The sequence below is a fragment of the Oncorhynchus nerka genome, linkage group LG3, assembly GCF_034236695.1.
Source record: "Oncorhynchus nerka isolate Pitt River linkage group LG3, Oner_Uvic_2.0, whole genome shotgun sequence".
Classification (NCBI taxonomy): Eukaryota; Metazoa; Chordata; class Actinopteri; order Salmoniformes; family Salmonidae; genus Oncorhynchus; species Oncorhynchus nerka.
In genome coordinates, this window is record NC_088398.1 from 44,106,227 (window position 1) to 44,132,333 (window position 26,107).

Below are 26,107 nucleotides of genomic sequence, written 5' to 3' on the forward strand. Positions count from 1 at the left end.
CCAAGCCAAACATTGGTTTTGCACGACAGTGAATGACAAGGAGTTGGCGTGATAGCACAAATGGACCGGCACGTAGGCTATCAATTTCAGTCACGTGAATAAAAACGCCATTCAGGAATGTTGGGTTGTGGCTCCAGTTCATTCTACTACTAGTGGCTGACCTTGCAAAGCCCACTCCTCTACTGGTTCCATTGGAGTCCCTCAGTATTCGGGTAGAGATGACCTGGCCAAAGGGCTTGAGCATGGTCTCAAGCTCCTGCTCGTCCATCGACAGCGGCAGGTTGGAGATATATAGGTTGGTTGGGTCTTGTTCTTGTTGCTGCATGGTGATAAAAGACAGGAAGCATTGAGGTGTTAACAACAACCTTGACACACCTGGAAAAAAATCTCACACTTAAACTCCTCTTTATTGGCATCAATTTCAGTTTCAGGCACGGCAGTCATATCCCTTGAATAATTCCTACTCTCTGTCTGTGTCCCAAAATGCACTCTATTCCCTCTATAGTGCACTACATTTGTCCAGAGCCCTTGACCAGGGCCCAGTAGTGCACTGTATAGGGAAGAGAGTGCCATTTGGGACACGCTGAGACCTCTTTGACTACCGTGATGCCTCTCTCGACCTCCGCTGTCTTTGTCTGCCTGGGTTTTTAGCTAATAAAGGGTCACCATGAATAGTGATTTGCATGCAGCCCACGGCTGGTTGAGACCCACATCAGCTGATTTCTTCCTGTATTTCAATAGCATCAGCAGAAACATAAGACACGGCTACGGGTCCCCGGGGAGCAGCCGCTCACCATTAATATTCATCAGCGTCCTGCCGCATTCAGAGCCCAGCCTAACACACTCGATTGGATTACTAAGTTAATACGCTGACAGAGAAATCTACATCCAACTATTAGGAACAATGAATTGGCACCACATAGAACAGCAGAGCAAAGCACCCAGTGGAGGTGTTCAATCAGAGGGATTGGTGAGGAGTTGAGGGAGGGATGGATGGAGGAAGGGAGGAGTGTGTTTCAGCACTCAGCAGCAAAAGGGTGTGTGTGTGTGTGTGTTCTGCTCTAATAACTCTAAAAAGTGTTCTAGAATGAAAAGAGGGGGGTGGCCATCAGCAACAATCCTCCCTACTCACCACGCGCACGCGCACACACACACACACACACACACACACACACAAATTATATTCAAGGGCAAAAAGACTGCCTTACCATTTTATCCTTTATGACTTACCTAAAGGGTAATGGTAAAGCATTCATCCAGTTAAATGGCCTTTAAAACATTTATATTGAATAGGCCACAGATATCCATTCAGGATAACAGGCTGCCTACACAGGAAGTATGGAATAGACGATAGACGGAAGATCAAACTAACTTAGTCAACACACACGACCTGTATTCCACAGAGAATTTAACTAGTAATGTTTTCAGTGGCTCAGAGGGAGGAATGAGTGTAGAATAATTACCACATGGTTTACCCGTGAGTCATCCCGAATAGGAGTTCTCTTAGTATAAGCCCCGACTCAACTCCTAACTCCGCCACCATCTGACAGAAATCAGAGAGAGAAAAAGCCTTTCTGTGCGTGTGAAGCGGCTCTTAAAACGTAGGGACCGAAATTTGGTGGTAAAATAAGACATCTGTTTGGGCAGCAGTGAATGGGGTCACCAGCAAAACAAGTAATGTGACTAAGGCGTGCTCATTGAGGGTTATGTCTAGAAGGGATACAGATTTTGTCAAAATGTACTTTTTGGATCAGGTTTAGGAGAATTTACAGAGCAGGTTAGGAGGGCCAGTGGTGGCTGAGGGGAGGAGGGGTGGCTTGGCAATTGCTTGTCTAGCCGGAGAGGGAGTCCCTCCAAATGCTGTGCCACAGGTTTATTATTACGATCGTCTGTTCATGTCCAAAATAAGTGGGAAAGTAGACCTCACTCATCTGTCATTAGTAGGGGATGTTCACGTCATCCTAAACAAGTTTATCCACTTACAATATTATGATACAGACACATTGTATCATTATTATGTTATATTGTACTCCTTCTGTAACATGTTAGAAATTGAGAATATAAGTATGCAATCCATCTAGGAAAAGGAACATATCTAGGTGGAAATACCATTAGGAGAACATTTTCAACAGGAAACCCCCATCTGCTGACTTCCTACCTGCCTTTGAAATAATAATGAGTGAATGCCTATTAAATGTTTCCCGGGCAGAAAGAAAATACCTTTGTTTGGGGAGTTCATTAAGCCCAAGCAAGCCCTGGTAATAATGAGAAAAAGTTAACTGAAAAGGCTCCGACTTTTAAATGGCCTTTACCATGAACAATGCCTAGATTAAATTTAGGCATTCCTCACAAAACGGCTTTATTTTAATTAAAAGTTAAATAGGTGCACAGAGGCATGTCAAAAAGCAGAGGATTTTGAGGATTCCTGTTTAGGCTTTGCGGGCCTGATTTCCACAACTATAACTGGCACGGTTGCCATGGCAATCTCCAAACGATTTACATCCCTTTCTTCTGTCCAAGATTGTAAACTACCTTGTTCAAAGTTATTACAGCCCCTGCTGGCACCTTTGAAGACCAACCATGTGAATTCTCTGCCCAATTGACTCCCAACAGAAACTGGCCTCAAACCTGCTCCAGTAATGCTTTACCCAGCTCAGTCTGCCTGACACATAGGACTTTCAAAGGACATTCTATAACAGGACAAACTTGCTACACATATGCTGTTCATAACCCTTTCATTACAGTCTGTCTAGTAAGTCAGGCCTTTTTAAAGTGACACAAGCTGGTGTGACTTCAGTGAGTAATGCTGCAGCAAGCTAGATCGGTTACACGCAGAATGCAAGGCTCATGACTCATGCTTCTCAAACTAACATCCCTCTTCACCACTTTAGTCTTAGTCAAAGTTTCACATTACTTTCATCCTCTTTTGCCTCCAAATTTCCACAGCAATGCTTCCAGGAAGTTTGAGAAAAAAACCTAATGGCTCATCTAATTTATACACTTTATACACACACTCATACACTGTACACATATACTGTATGTTTATACAAGCACATGTGAATCATTTTCCAATCATTTTAGAGCTAAGATTCTGTGAGACAAGAATATTCGGCATTGTGTCAAAAAGCAGCCTTCACCTGTCCTGCCTAAAAACAAGGGGATCAAACTTGTCTCAGTTCCAGACCTGGAACACCGTTCATTGACTGTCACATCTTCTTTGGATGTGGAGCGGGGAAACAGGAAAATATACTGTATTTCCCTAAATTTGTGCCTTGGTTGGTTGTGCTCGTAAAGCCCAATTGGCTGGAGCCGGGTTTGGAAATGCCTACCGGGGAACAGTGGGTTAACTACCTTGTTCAGGGGCAGAACGATAGTTTTTTTGGACCTTGTCACCTCGGGAATTCGATCCAGCAACCTTTCAGTTACGGTCCCAATGCTCTAACCACTAGGCTTCCTGCCACCCCAAGGCTAGTGAAAAAGGCTAGTGTAAATGAGCCCTTTGAACAGACCAGATGAACCTCCTTTAGAAAGGACACACTGGATGTGTCCCAAATGGCACCCTATTCCCTATATAGGGCACAACTTTTGACCAGGGCCCTAGTGCACTAAATAGGGAATAGGCTCTCATTTAGGATACGGTCTGCCCTATATGCCTCCTTTAGAAAGGACACACTGAGTCCTCTCTGCTCCTGCTGAGGCTTAGACACACGTCCCCAGGGGGAATTCCTTCTCCGGCACGTCACCCTGTTGTCATCGCAGAGTATCACCAGCCTGTTCTCTCCACCCAACAGTCTGCCTGTCGGCGCCACTCACCCCTGGTGCCCCTCCAAAGTGTGTGACAGGATGCCTTTAGGAACTGTCACACACACGCGAACACAAGAGCACACACACACAAATGGAAGAGCACACACACACACAAAGGCAGGAACACACACATGAACGCAAGAGCACTAACACAAACACAAGCAAGCTAGCACACGCACACACACACACACCTATGGGCTCATGTTACTGCACAATGACCACAGAGTCACAGGGGGGCTGCAGACAAACTTGAGAGGTACACATGCAACCCGGGCAGGGAGATACATATTCATCTATGTAATGCTGGGTAGGTCAGGTTTTTGCTGCCTGAAAATGGACTACCAAAATCCATTGAAGACTGTGTATTGTCAGGTGTTAGTGTGTGAGAATAGGAATAGACTGCAAGCATACCCTCACCTTAGCCATCTGGGCTTGGACCCCGCTGGTCTTCAGGGCAGTGACAGCTTTCTGAGCTGCAGCAGGGCTATCAAAGTCCACAAAGCCGTAACCTGAGGGACAGAACACCATACCAATCAAGACACTTCTCACTATATGCGTTACACAGCCTACCTGGAAAGACAGCATGGCACAACCATGCTACGTAATGCATCATTCAGCTTTATCATTACTATCTTCTGTTGGCAATGCAATTAAACATATAACAATTACAGACCCTGGTCAAAAGTACTTCACTACATTTTTACATATTTATATATACAGTACCAGTCAAAGGTTTGGACACACCTACTCATTCAAGGGTTTTTCTTTATTTTAATATTTTCTACATTGTCAAATAATAGTGAAGACATCAAAACTATTAAATAATACATATGGGATCATGTAGTAACCAAAAAGTGTTAAACAAAGAAAAATATTTTTACATTCTTCAAAGTAGCCACCCTTTGTCTTGATGACAGCTTTGCACACTCTTGGCATTCTCTCAACCAGCTTCACTTGGAATGCTTTTCCAACAGTGTTGAAGGAGTTCCCACATATTCTGAGCACTTTTTTGCTACTTTTCATTCACTCTGCAGTCCAACCAGTCCAACCATCTCAATTGGGTTGAGGTTAGGTGATTGTGGAGGCAGGTCATCTGATGCAGCACTCCATCACTCTCCTTCTTGGTCAAATAGCTCTTACACAGCCTGGAGGTGTGTTGGGTCATTGTCCTGTTGAAAAATAAATTATAGTCCCACTAAGGGCAAACCAGATGGAATTGCCTATCGCTGCAGAATGCTGTGGTATCCATGCTGGTTAAGTGTGCCTTGAATTCTAAATTAATCACAGACAGTGTCACCAGCAAAGCACCCCCACAGCATCACACCTCCTCCTCGGAAAGTTGGATTTGATATTTTACCAAATAGGGCTATCTTCTGTATTTGTTTGTATTTTATTTAACCCTTATTTAACTAGGCAAGCCAGTTAAGAAAAAAATCTTATTTACAATGACGGCCTACCCTGTCCAAACCCTCCCCTAACCCGGACGAAGCTGGGCCAACTGTGCGTCGCGCTATGGGACTCCCAATCACGGCCGGTTGTGATACAGCCCGGGATCGAACCAGTGATCGAACCAGGGTCTGTAGTGAAGCCTCTAGCACTGAGATGCAGTGCCTTAGACCACTGCGCCACACGGGAGCCCAAACAAATGATAGTCCCACTAAGCGCAAACCAGATGGTTATCGCTGCAGAATGCTACGGTAGCCAAGCTGGTTAAGCATGCTTGAATTCTAAATAAATCCCTGACAGTGTCACCAGCAAAGTACCCCCAGAGCATCACACCTCCTCCTCCATGCTTCGTAAAATACAGAGAATAGTGTGCCATTTGGTTGGCACTCTAAATCTCAGGTCAACATTGACGTCTACAGCAAGCAGAAAGTGATAGGATGTGATTGACAGCCACCACAGTGAGGCCAAGCCAGAGGCCACCATGTTCTGTGGTTGACCCCCACCTCTCTGTGGCCCATGGTGGTCAGTCAGTGACTGGTGGTGAGGTAGTGTAGTCGGCCAAGGGGAGCAGAGAACGGTGCTGAAGCTGCAGATTGCAGTGATGACGCCCAGGGCTCAGGTCAGTTCACTGTCCTCCTGGGGCTACATGCAGGCCAGAGTCAGACCTGCAGTCCCTCCCTGCCCTCTGCTCTGCTATATTTGACCATCAAACAAGCTCACAGGTCCACAGCAAACTCTCTGCTCAATGTGGAATCTAATTACAGATTCTAGTTTGATCTTGGTGATAAACAGCACAAACCAAGTATATGCTGAATCGGAACATTCTGATGTTTGTTTTTATGAATGGCAAATGTTCATTTGGCTTTCTAAGTTGGGATTTTGGGGAGTTTCTCAGGTACCTTTCTTCAAGCAAGCCGTGAGTTCAAGAAAAAATCGTCATGCAAGATGAAAGGATGTTTCTCAGTCGCCACCTGTGATTAATAAGGGTATAATAATCCCCAGCAGGACAGTGACCAAGCTTATTTCCTAGCCCATCTGTGGTGCGTGCTGGCTGGGCTGGGCTTCAGTGTCATTGCGCTTCTCACTAGTCAGAACAGGGTGTTGGGCCCAGGGCTGCAGCCAGAGCCAAGACTGTTTGTCACTCTCCAGAGGGAGGGGCATGAGCTGTCACTTCCTCTTGTGATCCCCCCCCATAGCGCGCTGCACAGTGACAGACAGCCAATCAGTAAAGGGACTAAAATAACATGAAGTAGTGGCAGCCTTTTGCCAGCCTGTCTGTCTGTTTCCTGATTAGACCAGCCCCTCTGAGCCACATAGCTGTTGGATGACTGAATGACTTCAACAAGGCAGAGCCAGTACACTGTGACACTATTGGGGTGCCAAACCCACTGCGTGAGTCAAGAAGGCCTTAAGCAAGAATCTTCATTCATTCCTTAGCATGGCCTTTTGTCTTTAGTACAATAGCATTAGGAGGATTATGGTGAAAATCCTTTGTGTCATCATATCACAAACTGGAAGTCTAAGTCAAAGCTCCAAAGCCTTAACACTGATCTCCTGCTTTACAATGAGTCATTGCGATACCTACGTACAGTATCCTCTCAATGAAGACGCATGTGATGAGTTTTTATTGCTTTAAGCCTAGGGGTTGTTATGAGCATGACTTCTTGAGTTGTGTGCAAAAATAATAACAATAAAAAATCTGTTAGCAGAATCAACCACGTCCCGACTTACTGAAAGTCTTCGTAAAAACAGAGGAAGCCATACACACCTTTACATTTGTTTGTCGTCTTGTCCAGGATGGCCTTTGTTGATACAATTTTGCCATACCTAAGAGAGAAAGAGAGAAGTATTTTTAGTTGTGTTGCGTTATGTCCCCGACAGAGGCAGCCTGTTATAAAAGACAAAAAGAGGGAGGCTTGCACAAGAATGTATGACATCACCAAAAAAAAGCATGAGAAACAGGAAGCCGTTTGTTTCCATGTGGATTTGAGAATCTCTGCGGCGCTGGAGCAAAGGTTGCCGTGATTTTTACCAAACGACAGAATCATGGAGGGTTACCTATCCTACATAGGCATAAGGGTGTCTGACTCGTGAAAAAGACGTACCGAGAATCAGAAAACATTTAGGAATAAACTTGAATGAAATATGCATTATACACACTGTATATTTACGATTTCTTGACAATGCAGGCACAGGGGGACTGAGTAGCATTCCATAGACACATCCTGTGCTTTATAACAGTTATTTTGTGCACTGTGTTGCTGCTGCTGCCAGCTCTGACAAATGAACTCAGCGGTGACCCCTAAACACTGGCTGCACTGCAGTTCCTTTCAGCGCTAAGCTAGCTCACTCTATTCAAAATGAATAGCAAATCAGTACAAAGAACGCAACTGCGACATATATCGCAACTTTCTCTCTGTACAATGATGAATGCAACCAATAACAACGCACAGACGCCAGGCCGTAGTAGTAAATTAACTTCCCTTGTAGTAATCAGCGCGGCAGACAAATGGTCGATGAGGGGATTGGCTCTCTAGACGGAGGAGGAAGTGTGAGCTTTGACCTGAGCTGGGAGGCGGGCAGGTGGTGGCTTTATGAAAATGAGGCCTCCGTCCCGACCGTGAGTCATAGATATAACCGATTGTGACAGATCTGGTTGTGTGTCATGGATTGTCGCAGAGGAAAAGGTCACCTATAGTGCCTTTGCCATTAATGATCGCAGATCAGCAGTGGCTTAATATAACCAAATAAATCTCCATGATATTTGAAATCCAATTACAGAGCCTGACTTTGCGAGCAGCAGCACATGTCTGTGTGTGCTGTGCTCGTCTCCGCGGGCCGGCGTGACCTTACTCTGTGCTCCACTGGGTAAAGAGCCTCGAGGATGAAGGGGTTTCCACTAATTGACTCCAAATAAATCAATTACAGGAATCACCACAGTGTCAACGGCAACCCTCCCCCCTAGAGCAGCTCACCAATCGAGGGACGCGAAAATCTAAACCTTGAATGCAAGAGGTTAAAAAAGGCACAGGATTACGACACCCGCTTCCCAATCTGGGCCACCGTTGGATGACTGAGAGGACACAGTTTAACTCTCTAACTCTCAGCATCGAATGTGTATGACATTGGTACAGAAGTTCAGGGTAAAGGTGTCCGGGATGCTTCCCATCTAAAACAGTTTGTGAAGATACAGTGCATTCGGAAAGTATTCAGACCCCTTCCCTTTTTCCACATGTTGTTATGTTACAGCTTTATTCTAAAATGATTTTTTTTTAAAGTCCTCATCAACCTACACACAATACCCCATAATGACAAAGCAAAAACAGGGTTTTAGATTTTTTTTGCAAATCTATTACACCTAAAAAAAACAGAAATACCTTATTTACATAAGTATTCAGACCCTATGAGACTAGACATGGACCTCAGGTGCATCCTGATTCCATTGATCATCCTTGAGATATTTCTGCAACTTGATTGGAGCCCACCTGTGGTGAATTCAATTGATTTGGAAAGGCACACATCTGTCGATATAAAGGTCCCACAGTTGACAGTGCATGTCAGAGCAAAAAACCAAGCCATGAGGTTGAAGGAATTGTCCGTAGAGCTCCGAGACAGGATTGTGTCGAGGCACAGATATGGGGAAGTGTACCAAAACATGTATGCAGCATTGAAGGTCCTAAAGAACACAATGGCCTCCATCATTCTTAAATGGAAGAAGTTTGGAACCACCAAGATTCTTCCTAAAGCTGGCCGCCCGGCCAAACTGAGCAATCGGGGAGAAGGGTCATGGTCTGGGAGGTGACCAAGAACCCGATGGTCACTCTGACAGAGCTGCAGAGTTCCTCTGTGGAGACGGGAGAACCTTCCGGAAGGACAACCATCTCTGCAGCACTCCACCAATCAGTCCTTTATGGTAGAGTGGCCAGACGAAAGCCACTCCTCAGTAAATAGCACATGACAGCCCGCTTGGGGTTGGCCAAAAAGGCACCTAAGGACTCTCAGACCATGAGAAACAAGATTCACTGGTCTGATGAAACCAAGATTGAACTCTTTGGCCTGAATGCCAAGCATCGCGTCTGGAGGAAACCTGGCACCATCCCTACGATAAAGCATGGTGGTGGCAGCATCATGCTGTGGGTATGTTTTTCAGCGGCAGGGACTGGGAGACTGGAGAGAATCAGAGAGATGAAAACCTGCTCCAGAGCGCTCAGGAACTCAGACTGGGGTGAAGGTTCACCTTCCAATGACTCTAAGTACACAGCCAAGACAACGCAGGAATGGCTTCAGGACAAGTCTCTGAATGTCCTTCAGTGGCCCAGCCAGAGCCCAGACTTGAACCCAATTGAATATCTCTGGAGAGACCTGAAAATAGCTGGGCAGCGACGCTCCCCATCCAACCTGACAGATCTTGAGAGGATCTCAAGATCCTCTCAAGCAGAGAAGAATGGGATAAACTCCCCAAATACAGGTGTGCCAAGCTTGTAGCGTCATACCCAAGAAAACTTGAGGCTGTAATCGCTGCCAAAGGTGCTTCAACAAAGTACTGAGTAAAAGGTCTGAATACTTATGTAAATGTGATATTTCCGGGGTTATTTTTTATACATTTGCAAAAATGTACATTTGCAAAAAGAAAGAACTGTTTTTGGGGTGTTGTGTGTAGGTTGATGAGGGGGAAAAAACAATTTAATCCATTTTAAAATTGGGCTGTAATGTAACAAAATTTGGAAAATGTCAAGGGATCTGAATACTATTATGGCAACATTTTGTGACGTGTTAGTTAGATTTTTTCCGCCTGTTCGTGCACAAGACATTTTTTAATCGAGTCAAGGTGAAGTCGGTAACCGAAGTGTACGCCCATTCATCGGTGACTGGTCAACAGTAGCGAGGAGATTCTTCAATGAAGTGTTTGTAGTCATTCAAAGAGAAAAGATTCCCTTATTATGCACATTTTGTCACTTGAAGGAGTATGTGAACAAACTGTTCGGCTCCAGCCGAACAGAAACATGTGGAAGGCTTTAGACAACGGCCAAAGGTGTCTCTGTGTGTGTGTTTGTGTGTGTGTGTGTGTGTGTGTGTGTGTGTGTGTGTATGCTACAACACATCTTCCAGGAAAATAAGCTTCTTAAGACAACCTTAGCCATTAGACTCCCCCCTTTTCCATTAGCTTTCACTAACCATCTATCACAGTGTGTTGGAGCTGCTTGGTGCTGTTAGATAGATGAGGGTGAGCTGCTTGGTGCTGTCAGACAGATGAGGGTGAGCTGCTTGAATCAGGTAGAATGTCTTTTCTGAGAAAGTGGTGGCAGTAGCAGCTAGGAGAACAATGTTCTCTCATTCCACCTGCCTACCCCCCCCCCCCACCCCTGCCTTTATCCCATTACAGTGGCTAAAAGGGCTCTGATTACTATTCACTGCATGCTTATTGATTCCTGCGGATAGCACTGAGGGATACTGTTCTGTCTGCTCTGAAAATAGCAGGATTGAGTTATGGCCTCGTATTGACTGAGGGCTGTAAAGTGTTCCTGAGTAGCAAGTGATTTTTTTTTTTTATGCGATATGAAGAATCACTTTGCTATCAACAAGAACTGATTATACCTTGTGCTTTTTGAATCCTCAACTAATGCCTCAAGGTTTTAAGTAGACATTTCAGGATTTTATTTGGGGATATTTTGGGGTCGAGTGGTGGATCAGCTCAGATGGGATCAGTTGGAAAAACACAGGGATCTATTCCAACCTCTTTAGATTGTCTAAACAACTAGCTACGGTGCATTACCCCTGACCTACTGACTGAGTAGACTGGTGGTCCAGTCTGTTTGTGCATTAGCCAACTCCTGTTTGTGTCCATTCATGGTCATACCAACCAGAATGGCCTCTACAATCGCAATGTTAATATGCACTCCAATTTCAAGCGGGGTCACTGATTGGTTGTTGAACACAACGTTCTTCATCTAATGTTTTAAGAATTTATTTTGGGAGAGCGTGGCTGAACTGTTGCCAGTATTTAGGCTACTAGTCACTGAAAATCAGCATTGATATAACATTGATTAGGGTGAGTTTATACGCTAAGAACATTTCAGTCGGGGGAAAGATTAAGCTAGTTACAACACAGGGTAAAAGAGCAAGAGCCGTTGACCCGAAATCTCTAAAGTGAGCTCTAATCCCAAATCTTAAAATGGCAACAGAAAGCGGCTGCGCTATGACAAACCATCAACAGTGCTAGAGATGGTCCGGATATCACTCCCTTATGTACATGACATTATCAGTATGAATCTAACTGCCTTTCACTGTACATACAATAGAGTCCTGCATCGGGTCAGATACCCATGGTTCCCCGCAGGTAACCCACAAAATAAATCAGCTGGCGGGTGGAATTTAAAACATTCTTTCAACCCGCGGGTCGGCTCACAGTTCAGAACAAATATATTGCGGGTCGGAAACGTTTTAAATCAAGATCTTACATATATATTTTTTTTACCCAGGAGCATGTTGTGTGGTGCTAAAACATTCCTAATTTGATCAAATTCAGAGATTATGTTCCCTCCCCCACACGCACGACTGTGTTCTCAAGTTTACTTTCCCTGGCTAGCCTAGCTTAAGCGAAAATGGCTAACGTAGCCTAACCAGAGTTCATTATTACATTAATTCAGGCTTTAGTTCATTTAGACCATATGCAGGCCGTATAAAGTTTAAACCTGTGAAACTGGTAAAAGTTTGAGTAGCCTATAGCCTACTAAATAAATGTAGGCTATTTTTGCAGCCTGTAGCCTATTTGAATCTGGGAATTGTTTATTGGAGTTTTTATTAAACTATTTGATGATCTATGCATAAAGGTTTTGTTATGTCAGCTATAGTCCTTCATTAGGTAAGAAGGCTAATTAGAAGGCTCCTTTTTTAAGCCATTTGAATTGTCAATGTGCCGCTTCGCATTGTGAAAATAAGAACATATTGTTCTTAATTAATGATACATTTTCCTTTTATCGAAATGTTGAAAAAACACGCAGACAAATTAATTAATGCAGGGAAAGGGAATAGCCAAATAAACTACTTTGGCGTCATACAAACAATTAAATAAATGTATGTTATTTTGGCGGGTCACAGGTCGGCTCTCACGATAATTATATGCGGGAGGGTCCGGTTGCGGAAAAGAATCTGTCCTGATATCGGGTATCGGGTGGGGCTTGGAATTAATGTGGCCGGGTACAGCTCCAAAAAAACGAACCCGTGCAGGACTCAAACATTCAATACCTGTTTGCTTTCTTCAATTATTCAATTCCCCTCTAAGTCATTTTTTAGGAAAAGTAAACATAGTTTACTAGTGTTCCAGACAATCGTGTGTGTGGTGTAGGTTGCTAAACAGCAGCTATCACTCTGTATCTCTCTTTCTAAACGCAGGATAGAGGATCTATGCAAGCCGATTGGGAGATCGAGGGGTTGAATGTGCTGCAAAGTCAACATCACATTGTGGAGGTGGGGGGTGGGTAAAGCAGGGGGTCTGAGAGATGAAAATGAGATTTCAAAGTCACCTCGGTGGTCTTTTCCATAGATAGGTACACAATAACACAATGGGGCTGTGGATGAGAGCGGGCTGGGATGGCTCCTTTATCCTCTGCATACATGAACTCCCCACTGTCTCGCTTCAGATACTGTCAGCTGCTAAGGCTCTCTAGGTTTGCCCTTGTAGTCTTCCAATATCATCTTTCATTTTAAATTCAGATGTAATGCCCCTGTCAGCTCTCCCCTTGCAGTGTTGGACATCATCTACTCAAATATCTCCATCCCCCCTCCTTCACTCACTGCTATCTCTCTCCCTCTCTCTATCTGGTCCAGTGATCTGTCCCAGCTAGGTTCTACTTAAAACATGGCAGTAATATAACAATAATAATAATATATAACATTTAGCAAAGCCACTTACAGTCATGCGTGTATACATTTTACATTCTGATGGTCCCAGGAATCGAAACTCACTATCCTGGCGTTGCAAGTGCAATGCTCTACCAACTGAGCTACAGTGAGTCATCTAACCTTATTAGTATCTATTAAATGCACATTGAGACGGTCCACTGGTAACTGAGGTCTTGTTCTTCATATAGCATTGTGACATCACAGGGAGACCATGCAACACCAAACATAATGTTAAAGTGCACAAAACATTTGGAACAGCTTCCTAATATTGAGTTGCACCCCCCTTTGCCTGCAGAACAGCCTCATTGGGACATGGACTCTACAAGGTGTCGAAAGCGTTGCACGGGGATGCTGGCCCATGTTGACTTCAATGCTTCCAACAGTTGTATCAAGTTGGCTGGATGCCCTTTGGGTGGGGGACCATTCTTGATACCCATGGGAAACTGTTGAGTGTGAAAAACCCAGAAGCGTTGCAGTTCTTGACACACTCATACCGGTGTGCCTGGCACATACTACCATACTCCGTTCAAAGGCACTTCAATCTTTTGTCTTGCCCATTCACCCTCTGAAAGGCACATATTCACAATCCATTTCTCAACTGTCTCAAAGCTTAAAATACTTATTTAACCTGTCTTCTCTCCTTCCTGCTATGCCCTCAAACAAACCTTCTGTAATAGCAACAGCAGACCACCATAGTCCCTGTGCCAAAGAACATTGAGGTAACCTGCCTAAATGACTACCGACCCGTAGCACTCACGTCTGTAGCCATGAAGTGCGTTGAAAGGCTGGTCATGGCCAACATCAACACCATTATCCCAGATACCTTAGACCCACTCCAATTGGCATACCGCCCCAACAGATCCACAGATGATGCAATCTCTATTGCACTCCACACTGCCCTTTCCCACCTGGATAAAAGGAACACCTATGTGAGAATGCTATTCATTGACTACCGCTCTGCGTTGAACACCATAGTGCCCTCAAAGCGAATCACTAAGCTAAGGACCCTGGGACTAAACACCTCCCTCTGCAACTGGATCCTGGACTTCCTGACGTGCCGCCCCCAGGTGGTAAGGGTAGGTAACAACACATCCGCCATGCAGATCCTCAAAACGGGGGCTCCTCAGGGGTGCGTGCTCAGTCCCTTCCTGTACTCCCTGTTTACTCATGACTGCATGGCCAGGCATGACTCCAACACCATCATTAAGTTTGCTGATGACACAACTGTGGTAGGCCTGATCACCAACAACGATGAGACAGCCTATAGGGAGGAGGTCAGAGACCTGGCAGTGTGGTGCCAGGACAACAACCTCTCCCTCAACGTGATCAAGACAAAGGAGATCATTGACGGGGCTGTAGTGGAGCAGTTTGAGAGCTTCAAGTTCCTTGGTGTCCACATCACCAACAAACTATCATGGTCCAAGCACACCAAAACAGTCGTGAAGAGGGTACAACAACACCTATTCCCCCTCAGGAGACTGAAAATATTTGGCATGGGTCCTCAGATCCTCTAAACGTTATACAGCTGCACCATCAAGAGCATCCTGACTGGTTGCATCACTACAGAGGGTAGTGGGTACAGCCCAGTACATCACTGGGGCCAAGCTTCCTGCCATCCAGGACCTTGGCAGGTAGCCTAGTGGTTATAGCATTAGGCCAGTAACCGAAAGGTTGCTGGATCGAATCCTCAAGCTGACAAGGTAAAAATGTGTCGTTCTGAGTAAGGCAGTTAACCCACTGATCCCCGGGTGCCGTGGATGTTGAACTAAGGCAGCCCCGCGCACCTCTCTGATTCAGAGGGGTTGGGTTAAATGCAAAAGACACATTTCATTTGAAGGTATTCAGTTCTACAACTGACTAGGTATCCCCTGTTCCCCTCTATACCAAGTGGTGTCAGAGGGAGACCCTAAAAATGGTCAAATACTCCAGCCACCTAGTCATAGACTGCTCTCTCTGCTACTGCACAGCAAGCAGTACTGGAGTGCCAAGTCTAGGTCCAAAAGACTTCTCAACAGCTTCTACTCCCAAGCCATAAGACTCCTGAATAGCTAATCAAATGGCTACCTGGACTATTTGCATTGCCCCCCCCCCCCCCCTCTCTTTTGCACTGCTGATATTCTCTGTTTATTGTCTGTGCATAGTCACTTTGGGTCTACCTCATTTGCCTTGACTGACCGGTGACCCTGTGCATTGACTCTGTACCGGTACCCCCTGTGTGTTGCCTCACTGTTGTTATTTTGCTGCTGCTCTTTAATTATTTGTTACTTTTATTTCTTATTTTTTCTTATCTATTTTTTACTTAACATGTATTTTTCATAAAACGGCATTGTTGGTTATGGGCTTGTAAGTAAGCATTTCACTTGTAAATAAGCATTTCACTTGTAAGTAAGCATTTCACTTGTGGTATTTGGCGCATGTGACGAATAAAATTTGATTTGATTTGGTTTGAACAGGCTGTTATTATCTCCAACTCAGGTCAAATATGTAACTGCTGCTTTGAATCTCTCTACCACAGTCATGGTGTTGGTGACAGCAGCCAACAAGTCAATAACCAGTCAATAGATGTAATCATAAGACGAAGGAAGTGTACTCACGGCTGGCAAAGCTTGACCAGATCATGGTCGGTGGTGGCTGGGGCAAGGCCTCGGATGTACAGGTTGGTTTTACTGAGTTGCTCCCAACCTGCAGTGCTGGAGCTACTGCTGTTGTTGGTGCTGCTGTTGGTGCTGGGGCTGGGCGGAGCCATGGGCTGGGAGGAGGAGGCAACAGGTGGCTGCCAAAGGGAAACACACAGAATGGTGTCAGTCCAAGAGAAAACAACATGTCGGTGAGAAGTGCAATACTGGCGTTCCCTTTTGCTAAACAAGAGGGAGAAAGTCAGAGAGAGAAATAGACTTCTCAAAACGAAGCAGACTACATTGCCTTGCCACATGGATGCAGAACCATTTAATTGCTCAAATAAATATATCTGTTACATTTGTATTGATGTCTTGCAGAGCTAGTGATTGCCAGCCAGAGAGTAATCATAAAACAATGAAAGTCTGCATTTCATTAGTGGGTTAACAAAGTGTGCGTGGATTTGATTAAAACCCTCAGCTTTGTCTATGAATCTTGTCTCCACCATGAGCTGCACAGAGACATTCTTATTACTCACTCCCACTGTAACCAATAACAGTATTTTAGTGCGCTGGACCAGAAAACCATCTGTCTTCACCACAAGCATATCGTTGTGTGGCCCAGCTAAATCTTCCATATTGGTGCATACTAAAAAATGAACTGTCCCGATACTCCATCATTTGAGACTATTGAGTGGGTGCCTGGTGTGAAGATTAATATTTCACAGAGCAGTGATACATAGAGAGAAGTCAGCACAAACTGGGTCCAGAGAGGCCTGCAGATTTGCTCTGACACTAGTGTGAGACTGGATGGTTGTGCGTGAAAGAGTGAGCCCTTCTGAGGCCATCGCCCCCTGGTGGCTGACTGACTCCAAAATAGACATCTTAACAACTACACCCCCAGCATGGCTTTCTTCCCATTCCACTGCTCCCCTACACTAACATGCAGACTTAAGGCATGGTGCAGAATGTAACTCAACCTCAAGACCAGTACTGCTATTTCTGAACTCTGAGGATCAGCGTGATTGAAACAATGACATGCCATCCATTTTCTGAAACTTGTCAGATGCTAACGATGTACTCTCTCGAATCAAATGGAAAGACAATGTGTCGACCAGCATTTCCAGCATTGAATTTCAGATGTATTTCCAAGATGCTTGCTCTAATTCAATCAGCATCTATAAATCAGATGGGCCTTGTCAAGAATAGCTTGTTTTCCACATCTCAGAAAAGATCCCTTGTGTGATTGAGCAATAGGCTATTACACAGATGTAAGATCTTAATTTGAGCCAGTTTGCTGTGTGGATTAACAAAAAAATTGTTATGTGGATTATAATTATGGACATTTTTGTAGGGGTCGATACATTTTTCGTAAGGGAAAACCAAGTCTGATATTTCAAAGTGGAAATGACAAACTTCCGAAGACTTTTTAAACATCAGAAGCATTGCAGGAACATTCTCCTGCGACAGGATGATGAAATTAACATCCTACATCTGTAGCATGCTTCCTGTTTGTAGGGCCACATATGTTATGATCTTAAAAGCTGGCCCTCTTCGAAAACTGATCTGTGTGTCTGTTCTGTGTCTGACACTGATTATCACCCTTCCCCCTCTGAGGAATCACAAGAGAGGAAGTTGAGATGATACAATAGCGCCGGTGGAGATGGCTGCCTTTTTTTTACAGGCTCCTAACCAATTGTGCCTTTGTGTGTGTTTTTTCCCCGCGTTATTTGTAACTTATTTTATACATAATGTTTCTGCCACCATCTCTTATGACCGAAAAGAGCTTCTGGATATCAGGGCAGAGATGACTCACCTGGTACTTTACGAAGATCTTTAAAAATAAATAAAAATTATACGAATCGGACGCAAAGGATTTACTTCATTCGGATGAAGAAGAGAGAGAGATATCGGGGATGTAGGTCGGGGTGTCTTGTAAGGATCCGACGGCGTGTGGGTAATCCGCCTCTACCATCAAACCTACAGTGGTTCCTCCTTTAAAATTTGCGTAATACTGCGGCACACCCTGCGTGCTGCTGCAGCATTCTGTGGCACGTCATTTAATTCTCAGCCATTTCTTCTGTTACTGCAAGTTATTGCTAATTTGACCACCAGAGGGCATCTTTGAGAAGCATTTGATAGAAGCATTTGTAATAACGTAGTATATGGGATTGATTTTAAGAAATTTGGCTTCATTAATTTGATTAATATTATGGTGTTTCCATTCAGAGAAAAATTGTCAGTTTGTAAATTCAGACCGTTTCGCTCTCGGAGCGCACACTGGACGTTCGGGTCGAGGAGTAGGGTTGATTTGAGAGTTCTGGCCTTACAACAGCAGTTAAGTTACCCAAGCTAACGTTGGCTAGCTACTTCCAGGCACAAATGACACCACTCTGACCATTTTACTCACCCTAGCAGAGCTGGTAATGCAGTTTTTGTGTTAACCAGAGCGTTGGTGACTTTAAATGTGCTGCTGGAAACAATTTAATGACATTTTCTTCCCAACATTTACTGACACCGGCCATATTCAACGGGTGTTGAGCGCTCGTAAAGTAATTATTCTGCGCTCTGGTACACTCAGACGAGAGTGCTCTGAAATCTGTGTAGATAGTAGGCTGGACACATAAAAATTTTAACAACGTTCTTTTCTGATAAAAACTAGTTCATTGCATCCGCCGTGGAGCCCAGTTTCATAATATTTCCCAGCTGCTTGCAGTCGTTTTGAAGTAATCGCGAAAAAACAGGACTTATTTTAGTGCATTTTTCACCCTGCCAGCTCCTATTAGTTCTATTGAGCACGGTGGCACCAACTCGCCTTCCAAACGTTCTATTCCCAGCTTGTTGTTCAACGTCACAATGCCTGCTTCGCTATTGTTGGTAGTGAGACCTGCTCACATTGTTTTATAGTTCAAATGTAAACAACAAAATGTAAACAACAAAAATAATATTGGAACTCTGCGGTCTTCCCATTGTTTCCTATGGGGGAAATATAGGCATGTCTGTCTATTTCACCAAATATCTTGCAATGTGTATATTTTGACTTTTTTCAAGTCGGGTGTAACCAGTGTGAAATGGCTAGCTAGTTAGCAGGGTGCTCGCTAATAGCGTTTCAATCGGTGACATAACTCGCTCTGAGACCTTGAAGTGGTTCCCCTTGCTCTGCAAGGGCCGCGGCTTTTGTGGAGTGATGGGTAACGATGCTTCGAGGGTGGCTGTTGTCTATGTGTGCAGAGGTTCCCTGGTTCGAGCCCAGGTAGGGGCGAGGAGAGGGACGGAAGGAAAACTGTTACACAGACACTATTTTAAATCAGGAGAATCTCCTCTTTGTAATTATGTAAGTCTGGGCAGCGAGCTCGTTGGTCATCGATCGCTAGACCTGAAATAGTCCGAAGTTTTTATTTTTCCCCTACCTTTTCATTACGCAGACATACTGGCCATACACCATCGAGGTGCAGATGTTTACTTTCTACATAAGTAGTTTTTTCCAGTTTCGTCCGACGAACAGATTGTAGTGGTAAAATGAAAAGAGATACATTTTTTATGGAATTTTAAGCATCACACCAGTCAAAACAGGCTCCGCGAACGTTCGATTCCATTCATTTGCTATGGGCTCGCACTAGTGTTCCAGTTTAGCCAACGTTCTTAAGCCGTTTTTCAGTCTTGGGTGAATTTTGACTCGTTCTATTGTCCAGCCTATACATAGCCAGAGCAAATTTACGAAAGCACCCGAATGTCCATTGAGTACGCACAACGACTATACCATTTAGCTAAGCTAAGAATGATGAGAACACTCAAGTCAATAAACGTTGGGTAGTTAGATAGCCTATAGTTAATATACTGGCAAGTTTGATGTATAACTACTAACGTTAGGTAGCTAGCTAACATACCGGTACATACTGCTGTAATGATATGCTATGTGGTTCGTAAGGACAGCGTAGCAAACAAATTGTCAGCCAACATAACTTGTAACGTAATTTATTTGAAAAGTCATTACTTTATTACATTGAGTGGCAAGCTACCCCTTGGTCTGTGATAGGAGGGTTTTTTTCACACCTAGCTCGGCTATTAGACTATTATTTAGTAAAGGTTGAATAGTCTATTGTTCAGCTATTAGCCCTCCTCCCCAACTTGCAACAAATCTCATTCCTTTCCCTCTTCCACGGGTCATCATTCTGCTTCTGAGTGGCTCGCTCGTGGGCGTGCTGGCAGGGTATGGCAGCATCTTTGGTTGTGCGTCAAGAATTCTGCATACAGCAGCACGTTTGTATAAATGTGTGGTTATTCACAGGCAAATTGTTATATGCTATGGAGGTACATTTGATTTATTTTCAATCAAAAATAACTGTTCTGAAAGCAACTTTTTTTTCCGACACAAAGGAAGTCAAAGCGGACACCTACGAAGACGGCATCTCAGGTAAGCAGCACTGGGCTGTATTGATGATTGCATCTCAGGTAAGCAGCACTGGGCTGTATTGATGATGGCATCTCAGGTAAGCAGCACTGGGCTGTATTGATGATGGCATCTCAGGTAAGCAGCACTGGGCTGTATTGATGATGGCATCTCAGGTAAGCAGCACTGGGCTGTATTGATGATGGCATCTCAGGTAAGCAGCACTGGGCTGTATTGATGATGGCATCTCAGGTAAGCAGCACTGGGCTGTATTGATGATGGCATCTCAGGTAAGCAGCACTGGGCTGTATTGACGTATCCTAAAGACGTCATCTCAGGTAAGCAGCACTGGGCTGTATTGATGATGGCATCTCAGGTAAGCAGCACTGGGCTGTATTGATGATGGCATCTCAGGTAAGCAGCACTGGGCTGTATTGATGATGGCATCTCAGGTAAGCAGCACTGGGCTGTATTGATGATGGCATCTCAGGTAAGCAGCACTGGGCTGTATTGATGATGTCATCTCAGGTAAGCAGCACTGGGCTGTATTGATGATGGCATCTCAGGTAAGCAGCACTGGGCTGTATTGATGATGGCATCTCAGGTAAGCAGCACTGGGCTGTATTGATGATGGCATCTCAGGTAAGCAGCACTGGGCTGTATTGATGATGGCATCTCAGGTAAGCAGCACTGGGCTGTATTGATGATGGCATCTCAGGTAAGCAGCACTGGGCTGTAGTGACGGATCCTAAAAACGACATCTGCTGCTTTAGATTGAACGGTCATTTCTCAGTTATTGTTTTCATGTCTATAAAAAATAAGCTGTTTTCTTTACTTTCAGAGAGCGAGCTGACCTAGGGGTCGAAAATGTAGATATTGCCAGATGTTCACTGTCCGAGGAACAGGCCGTGGAAGCTTTATCGCTGGCAAAAGTGTCTATAACCAGAGCTAATTAAACTGTTCTGTGTTCTTTTTCTCAATCTCTGCCTGTCTTGTTGTACATGGAACCTGTCTCACATACATGGAACCTGTCTCACATTAATTAAAAAACCCTTAAGATGTCAGCTGCTAATTTTCAGATTTACACCACATAAACACAGCCATTTTCACTGGTCTATCTGTTGCTGCCAAGTCATGATTTCCCTGAGGGTTAGCCTTGCAATAACCAAGTGGTGAGACACATAGCCCTCTATATTTAAACGCTTCAGGTACCCTCTGATAGGTGTCTGCGTCACATACAGTATCTTATATTGATATTATCTTCTATTGTTTGTCCTCGTGTGTCTGTTTTTCAGCATAAAATACTCTGTAGCCACTTAGTGTGGACACCAGGTAAGACCACACACACACACAAAAACAGTCTCTTCTTCACTCCATACCTCTACCCCTTCTCCCTAAATCCTCTAGGTTATATCAGTTGTTTTGGTGAACCCCTCCCGCATCTGAACAGGCTGACACAGAGGGCACAGCGTGATCATAGGTGAGATGTCACTTGGTCGGGTCAACAGGAAGTATTATTAAAGAGATGCTTTACATTGAAATACAGACAGAGAGGTAGTAGTCCCAGAGTTAATGATCCAAGGTCCGTTTTGCATTTCACCTCCTGATTTAAGATGACTGACCGTGTTAGATTTTTCAAAACTTTTAAACAAGGCTTAATCATGCTCTCTCATCTGCAGGTATGTTTTGATGTGAGAGTGGAAGCCAGTCCCGTCATCGCCAGTTCACCCGCTCTTAAGATGACCTCCGGACCAACTGGGGGCCCAAGGCTGGTTAGGAGACACCGCAATTGTGATGAACTGAGAGAATATTAGGGTAGTACTGTAATTCATGAATCACATGCTCTCTGCCGCTGTTCCTACCTCTTTCCCTTTCTGTCTTCTACACCTCTCTCCCCACCTTGTCTCTCTTCCCCGTTTTATAATGCACACATTATATTGTATTTATAATATTACAATTATCATAGTTATAATGCATTTATGTATTCATAACACCTGGATAATGAACGTCTTTCAATAAAGCGTTTCACATTCTCCACTGGTGGAAATTAAGTATCTCATTGAAATACTATCCTGTGCCCTCAGATTAATGCAGATGAAGGGAGTTAGATATGCATAGTTTTTTCCTGTATATATGAATTACAAATCAATCATGGTTCTAGTCTATTGCATAGTTACAATGTGTAATCATTGATGTCCCAGGAGCAGGAGTGGTAAACACTGTTGCAGTGTATAATTGTAATACATACATGCAGACACAGCATCATTTAAATAATGGAGAATGATATGGCTGAAAAAGAAGTCTCAGAGATTCATTCCTGAACCGCCAAGGAAGTGTACATCAGTGAATATATTCAATGTACAGGCTACAATGTGGGAATCTCATGCGTGGTAATAACTACAGTACATGTGTATATACGTAGGACTTACATCCTTGGCACAATAAAGTTATTGTATTCTACTCTATCCATAGGCTTCATTAATGCCATTTAGACTTGAAGTTTATGCAGCAACTAAGATAGCTGAGGTTCATAGATTGGAAAGAATATTAGTTCAGAATCTAACGTTTTAGGGTCCATACACAGATCTGCTACATACTGTAGCTAGCTACACATCCATAGGCATACAGTTATTTTTATCCTCCACTACACAATAAGCAAGTAAATAGTTAGTTAGCTATGTTACTTCAGCTACATTGCAAGGCAAGCTTATACAATTGTACATTCAATTTGCTGTAAGTGCTTTAGCTGGCTAGATTCTTTACATCCACTGTTTCACAAGACGACAGCCTGGTTTGCTGGATTTCTCAGGAGTCCCTAAAAGATTAAACAACACGAATTACAAATTCATTCTCTTAACACTAGCTAGCTGGCTAATATTGACTAGTAAAATTAACTTTATGACAAAAAAATATGCACAAACGTTTGTCTCTAGATTAACCAAGGTATTTTTTGGCAGATTTTCTAGGGTATTTTTGGGCGCCGATTTGCCGATTTTTATTTTTTATACCTTTAATTAACTAGTCAAGTCAGTTAAGAACACATTCTTATTTTCAATGACGGCCTATGAACGGTGGGTTAACTGCCTTGTTCAGGGGCAGAATGACAGATATCTTATGTTTCACCAAGTCGTGGCTGAACGACAACATGGATAACATACAGCTGGCTGGGTTTTCCGTGCATCAGCAAGATCTGTGTCTATTTGTTGATGCACGAAATCTAATATTAAGGAAGTCTTGAGGTTTTGCTCGCCTGAGTTAGAGTATCTCATAATAAGCTGTAGACCACTATTTACCAATAGAGTTTATCTATATTCTTCATAGCTTTCTGTTAACCACCACAAACTGATGCTGGCTCTAAAACCGCACTCAATGAGTTGTGGGCAGGGACCTTAATACAGGGAAACTTAAATCCGTTTTTCCTAATTTCTACCAGCATGTTACATGTGCAACCAGAGAGAAAAAAACTATAGACCAACTATAGACCACCTTTACTCCACATAAGGTCCCGTACATAGCTCGCCCTCGCCCTCCATTTGGCAAATCTGACCATAATTCTATCCTCCTGATTCCTGCTTACAAGCAAAAACTAAAGCAAGAAGTACCCGTAACTCACTCAATACGAAAGTAGTCAGATGATGCAGATACTAACCTAAAGGACTGTTTTGCTAGTACAGACTGAAATATGTTTTCCGTGATTCTTCCGATGGCATTGAGGAGTACACCACATCAGTCACTGGCTTCATCAATAAGCGTATTGATGACGTTGTCTCCACAGTGACCGTACGTACATACCGCAACCAGAAGCTATGGATTACAGGCAACATCCGCACTGAGGTAAAGGGTAGAGCTGTCGCTTTCAAGGAACGGGACTCTAACCTGGACGCTTATAAGAAATCTCTGTTGTACTCGGTGCATGTGACAAATACAATTTAATTTGATGGAATCCCAAGCATGGAGTGGTGGCAGAATTGCGCAATCCTCAAGATGGACTGGTTCCAAGCAAGAGATCTTCTTCCTTTCCGGTTCACATACCTTCACCACGGAAACCGACTTGACCTGCTGTTTTCAAGACGACGATGATGAGTATTTAATTTCCTTCATTGTTTTCCTTTCTGACACAAACTGCTCTTTGTATGGTGTGAAACTACTCAAATGAAATGACTACCTTTTCACAAAGAGTGCCTCTATGACTCTAAAATGATCTCGGAGGGCTGTCCTCAATTAACTCTGACAGGGACTCTTGGCGGTTGAAGGATCCCATGTATTTTCCCTCTATATGGTGGGAGGACAGGTTAAGACATTAAATCACCATGGCGTGCATGCTTGAGGTCGTAACATATCGGCTAGAGGTTTTGAGATACGAGGCAAGATACAATTTATCTATCAAGCATCATATCTGACATACGGGCTATTATTAACCTCTAGACAAAGAACTGACATAAACTGACATGAATGCAACTTTCTTATGGCAAGCTGCCCAAAATAACCCTGGTCTTTGTCACTGTGCTTTCTGAACAGAGAAGTCCAATTCCATGAAATACAGTTGAAGAAACCCAACACCCCACTATTACCATGTTTATCTTGCACTCCCTGGATGTTTCTGTTTCGGGCATAAATCTCATGGTGGGATCTATAGGGAACAGGAATTTCCATTTTAAACCATCTTTCGCAGCATTTCACGATCCATGGTCAGATATCCCAAATTCCCACACTTACTGTTGTATGAGTCATCATTCAGCATCATGTCTCATTCTGTTAACAACAATGTTACCATGCAAGTGCATTAAATAAAGATTACATTGAAAGTCTGGACCCAAAGGTGGCATTGAATACTCTCCTATTGAGTTGGCCTTATAACTTAATACATAGCCCTAGCCTAAAAGACATGAGAAAAAGGAGATAAAAGGTCAACGCTGACATGTGTCCTCCAAGGTGACACTGACAGTAGAACCTGATTGAGAATCATTGCATGGATTTTTTAAAAACATGTCCCAAATTTCATGAATTCAGGTAACATGCAAGAAGAAGGATCACATGTCATCTCCAGGCTGTCTCTGAAAGAGTGTCACGTCCTGATAGGTCACTTTACAAAACAGTCCATTCTTTCACGTGTTTTTTGTCAACTGTAAAGGTCCTTCAATCACAGTCACCTTTTGAACACATAACAGACGCGTCTGGTATGAAGTGCACATGGTACAGAAAGCATTGGGTATAGGTTGAGAGCCATGTTGATTGTTCTCATAATGTTAAAGACGGTGTTGTTGGGTATTTGTGCTTTATAAACATTTGAACAACAGGCACTTCATGATCATGTCGTCCTTCACAGCAATCCAATGTATTCAAATGGCTTGTTTAAACTTTCTATACATAACTATCAGTCTGCTCTATGTAATAGCGAAGAGAAAGAGAACATTTAGATAATGTTATAGCTCGACATAATCATCTGATCCCATCATCAGGCCCCCAACTAGGAAGTGTGCCATCAGCTCAAGATATATATGAACAAAGACAATCTTTGAGGAAAATGCCCGCAGTTCCCTCGGCTAAACCCACATACTAAAGGATAGAAACTCCCTTTTCTACAGGACTGAAAGCCTGCTTGTTTTCATACATCTGCATGCCTATTGAGCTCCAGAGTCTAAGGGAGTGTGATGGGGAGAACCCAGCCTCTTATCAGCATGCTCCAGACCAGCAGAGCCGTCATATCCGAGCTGGAAATACACTGGGCTTCCAGTAACACAGACCGCGCCCTCACAGCACTATCCCAGCACTGAACTAAAACTGGCCTCATGTTATGACAGCAGACTTGAATTATACTGAATATGAATCATCCTGAAGTCTTCAACTCCCATCAATAGTTTCATTATGTCAAGAATGTTAATCCATTCTAAATGGGGAAAATCGGATGCATGATTGAATTGCATTCCACTATGCATTCATTTAACATGCG

General features: G+C 43.7%; 1 protein-coding gene and 1 long non-coding RNA gene across 10 annotated transcripts in view; one reads left to right on the plus strand and one right to left on the minus strand.

Moving 5' to 3' along the window:
* LOC115108508 (RNA-binding motif, single-stranded-interacting protein 1-like) overlaps nucleotides 1–26,107 on the minus strand; it is a 51,734-nt gene that overhangs the window by 13,004 nt on the left and 12,623 nt on the right. For 6 of the 9 annotated variants that reach the window (XM_065012295.1, XM_029632927.2, XM_029632957.2 and 3 more), the window contains exons 2-5: nucleotides 15,747–15,925; nucleotides 7,019–7,077; nucleotides 4,216–4,313; nucleotides 162–319 (exon numbers count right to left, since the gene is read on the minus strand). In XM_065012295.1, the coding sequence (XP_064868367.1) occupies nucleotides 162–319; nucleotides 4,216–4,313; nucleotides 7,019–7,077; nucleotides 15,747–15,925 (494 nt within the window). Of the gene's footprint in view, nucleotides 1–161; nucleotides 320–4,215; nucleotides 4,314–7,018; nucleotides 7,078–15,746; nucleotides 15,926–22,920; nucleotides 22,973–26,107 lie in introns of all 9 variants that reach the window. The other 3 variants (XM_029632967.2, XM_029632937.2, XM_065012302.1) reach the window with 2 other exon arrangements.
* LOC135565398 (uncharacterized) lies at nucleotides 20,740–22,617 on the plus strand. Its single transcript, XR_010461614.1, has 2 exons — nucleotides 20,740–21,637; nucleotides 21,837–22,617. It is a non-coding gene; the product is annotated as an uncharacterized LOC135565398 (long non-coding RNA).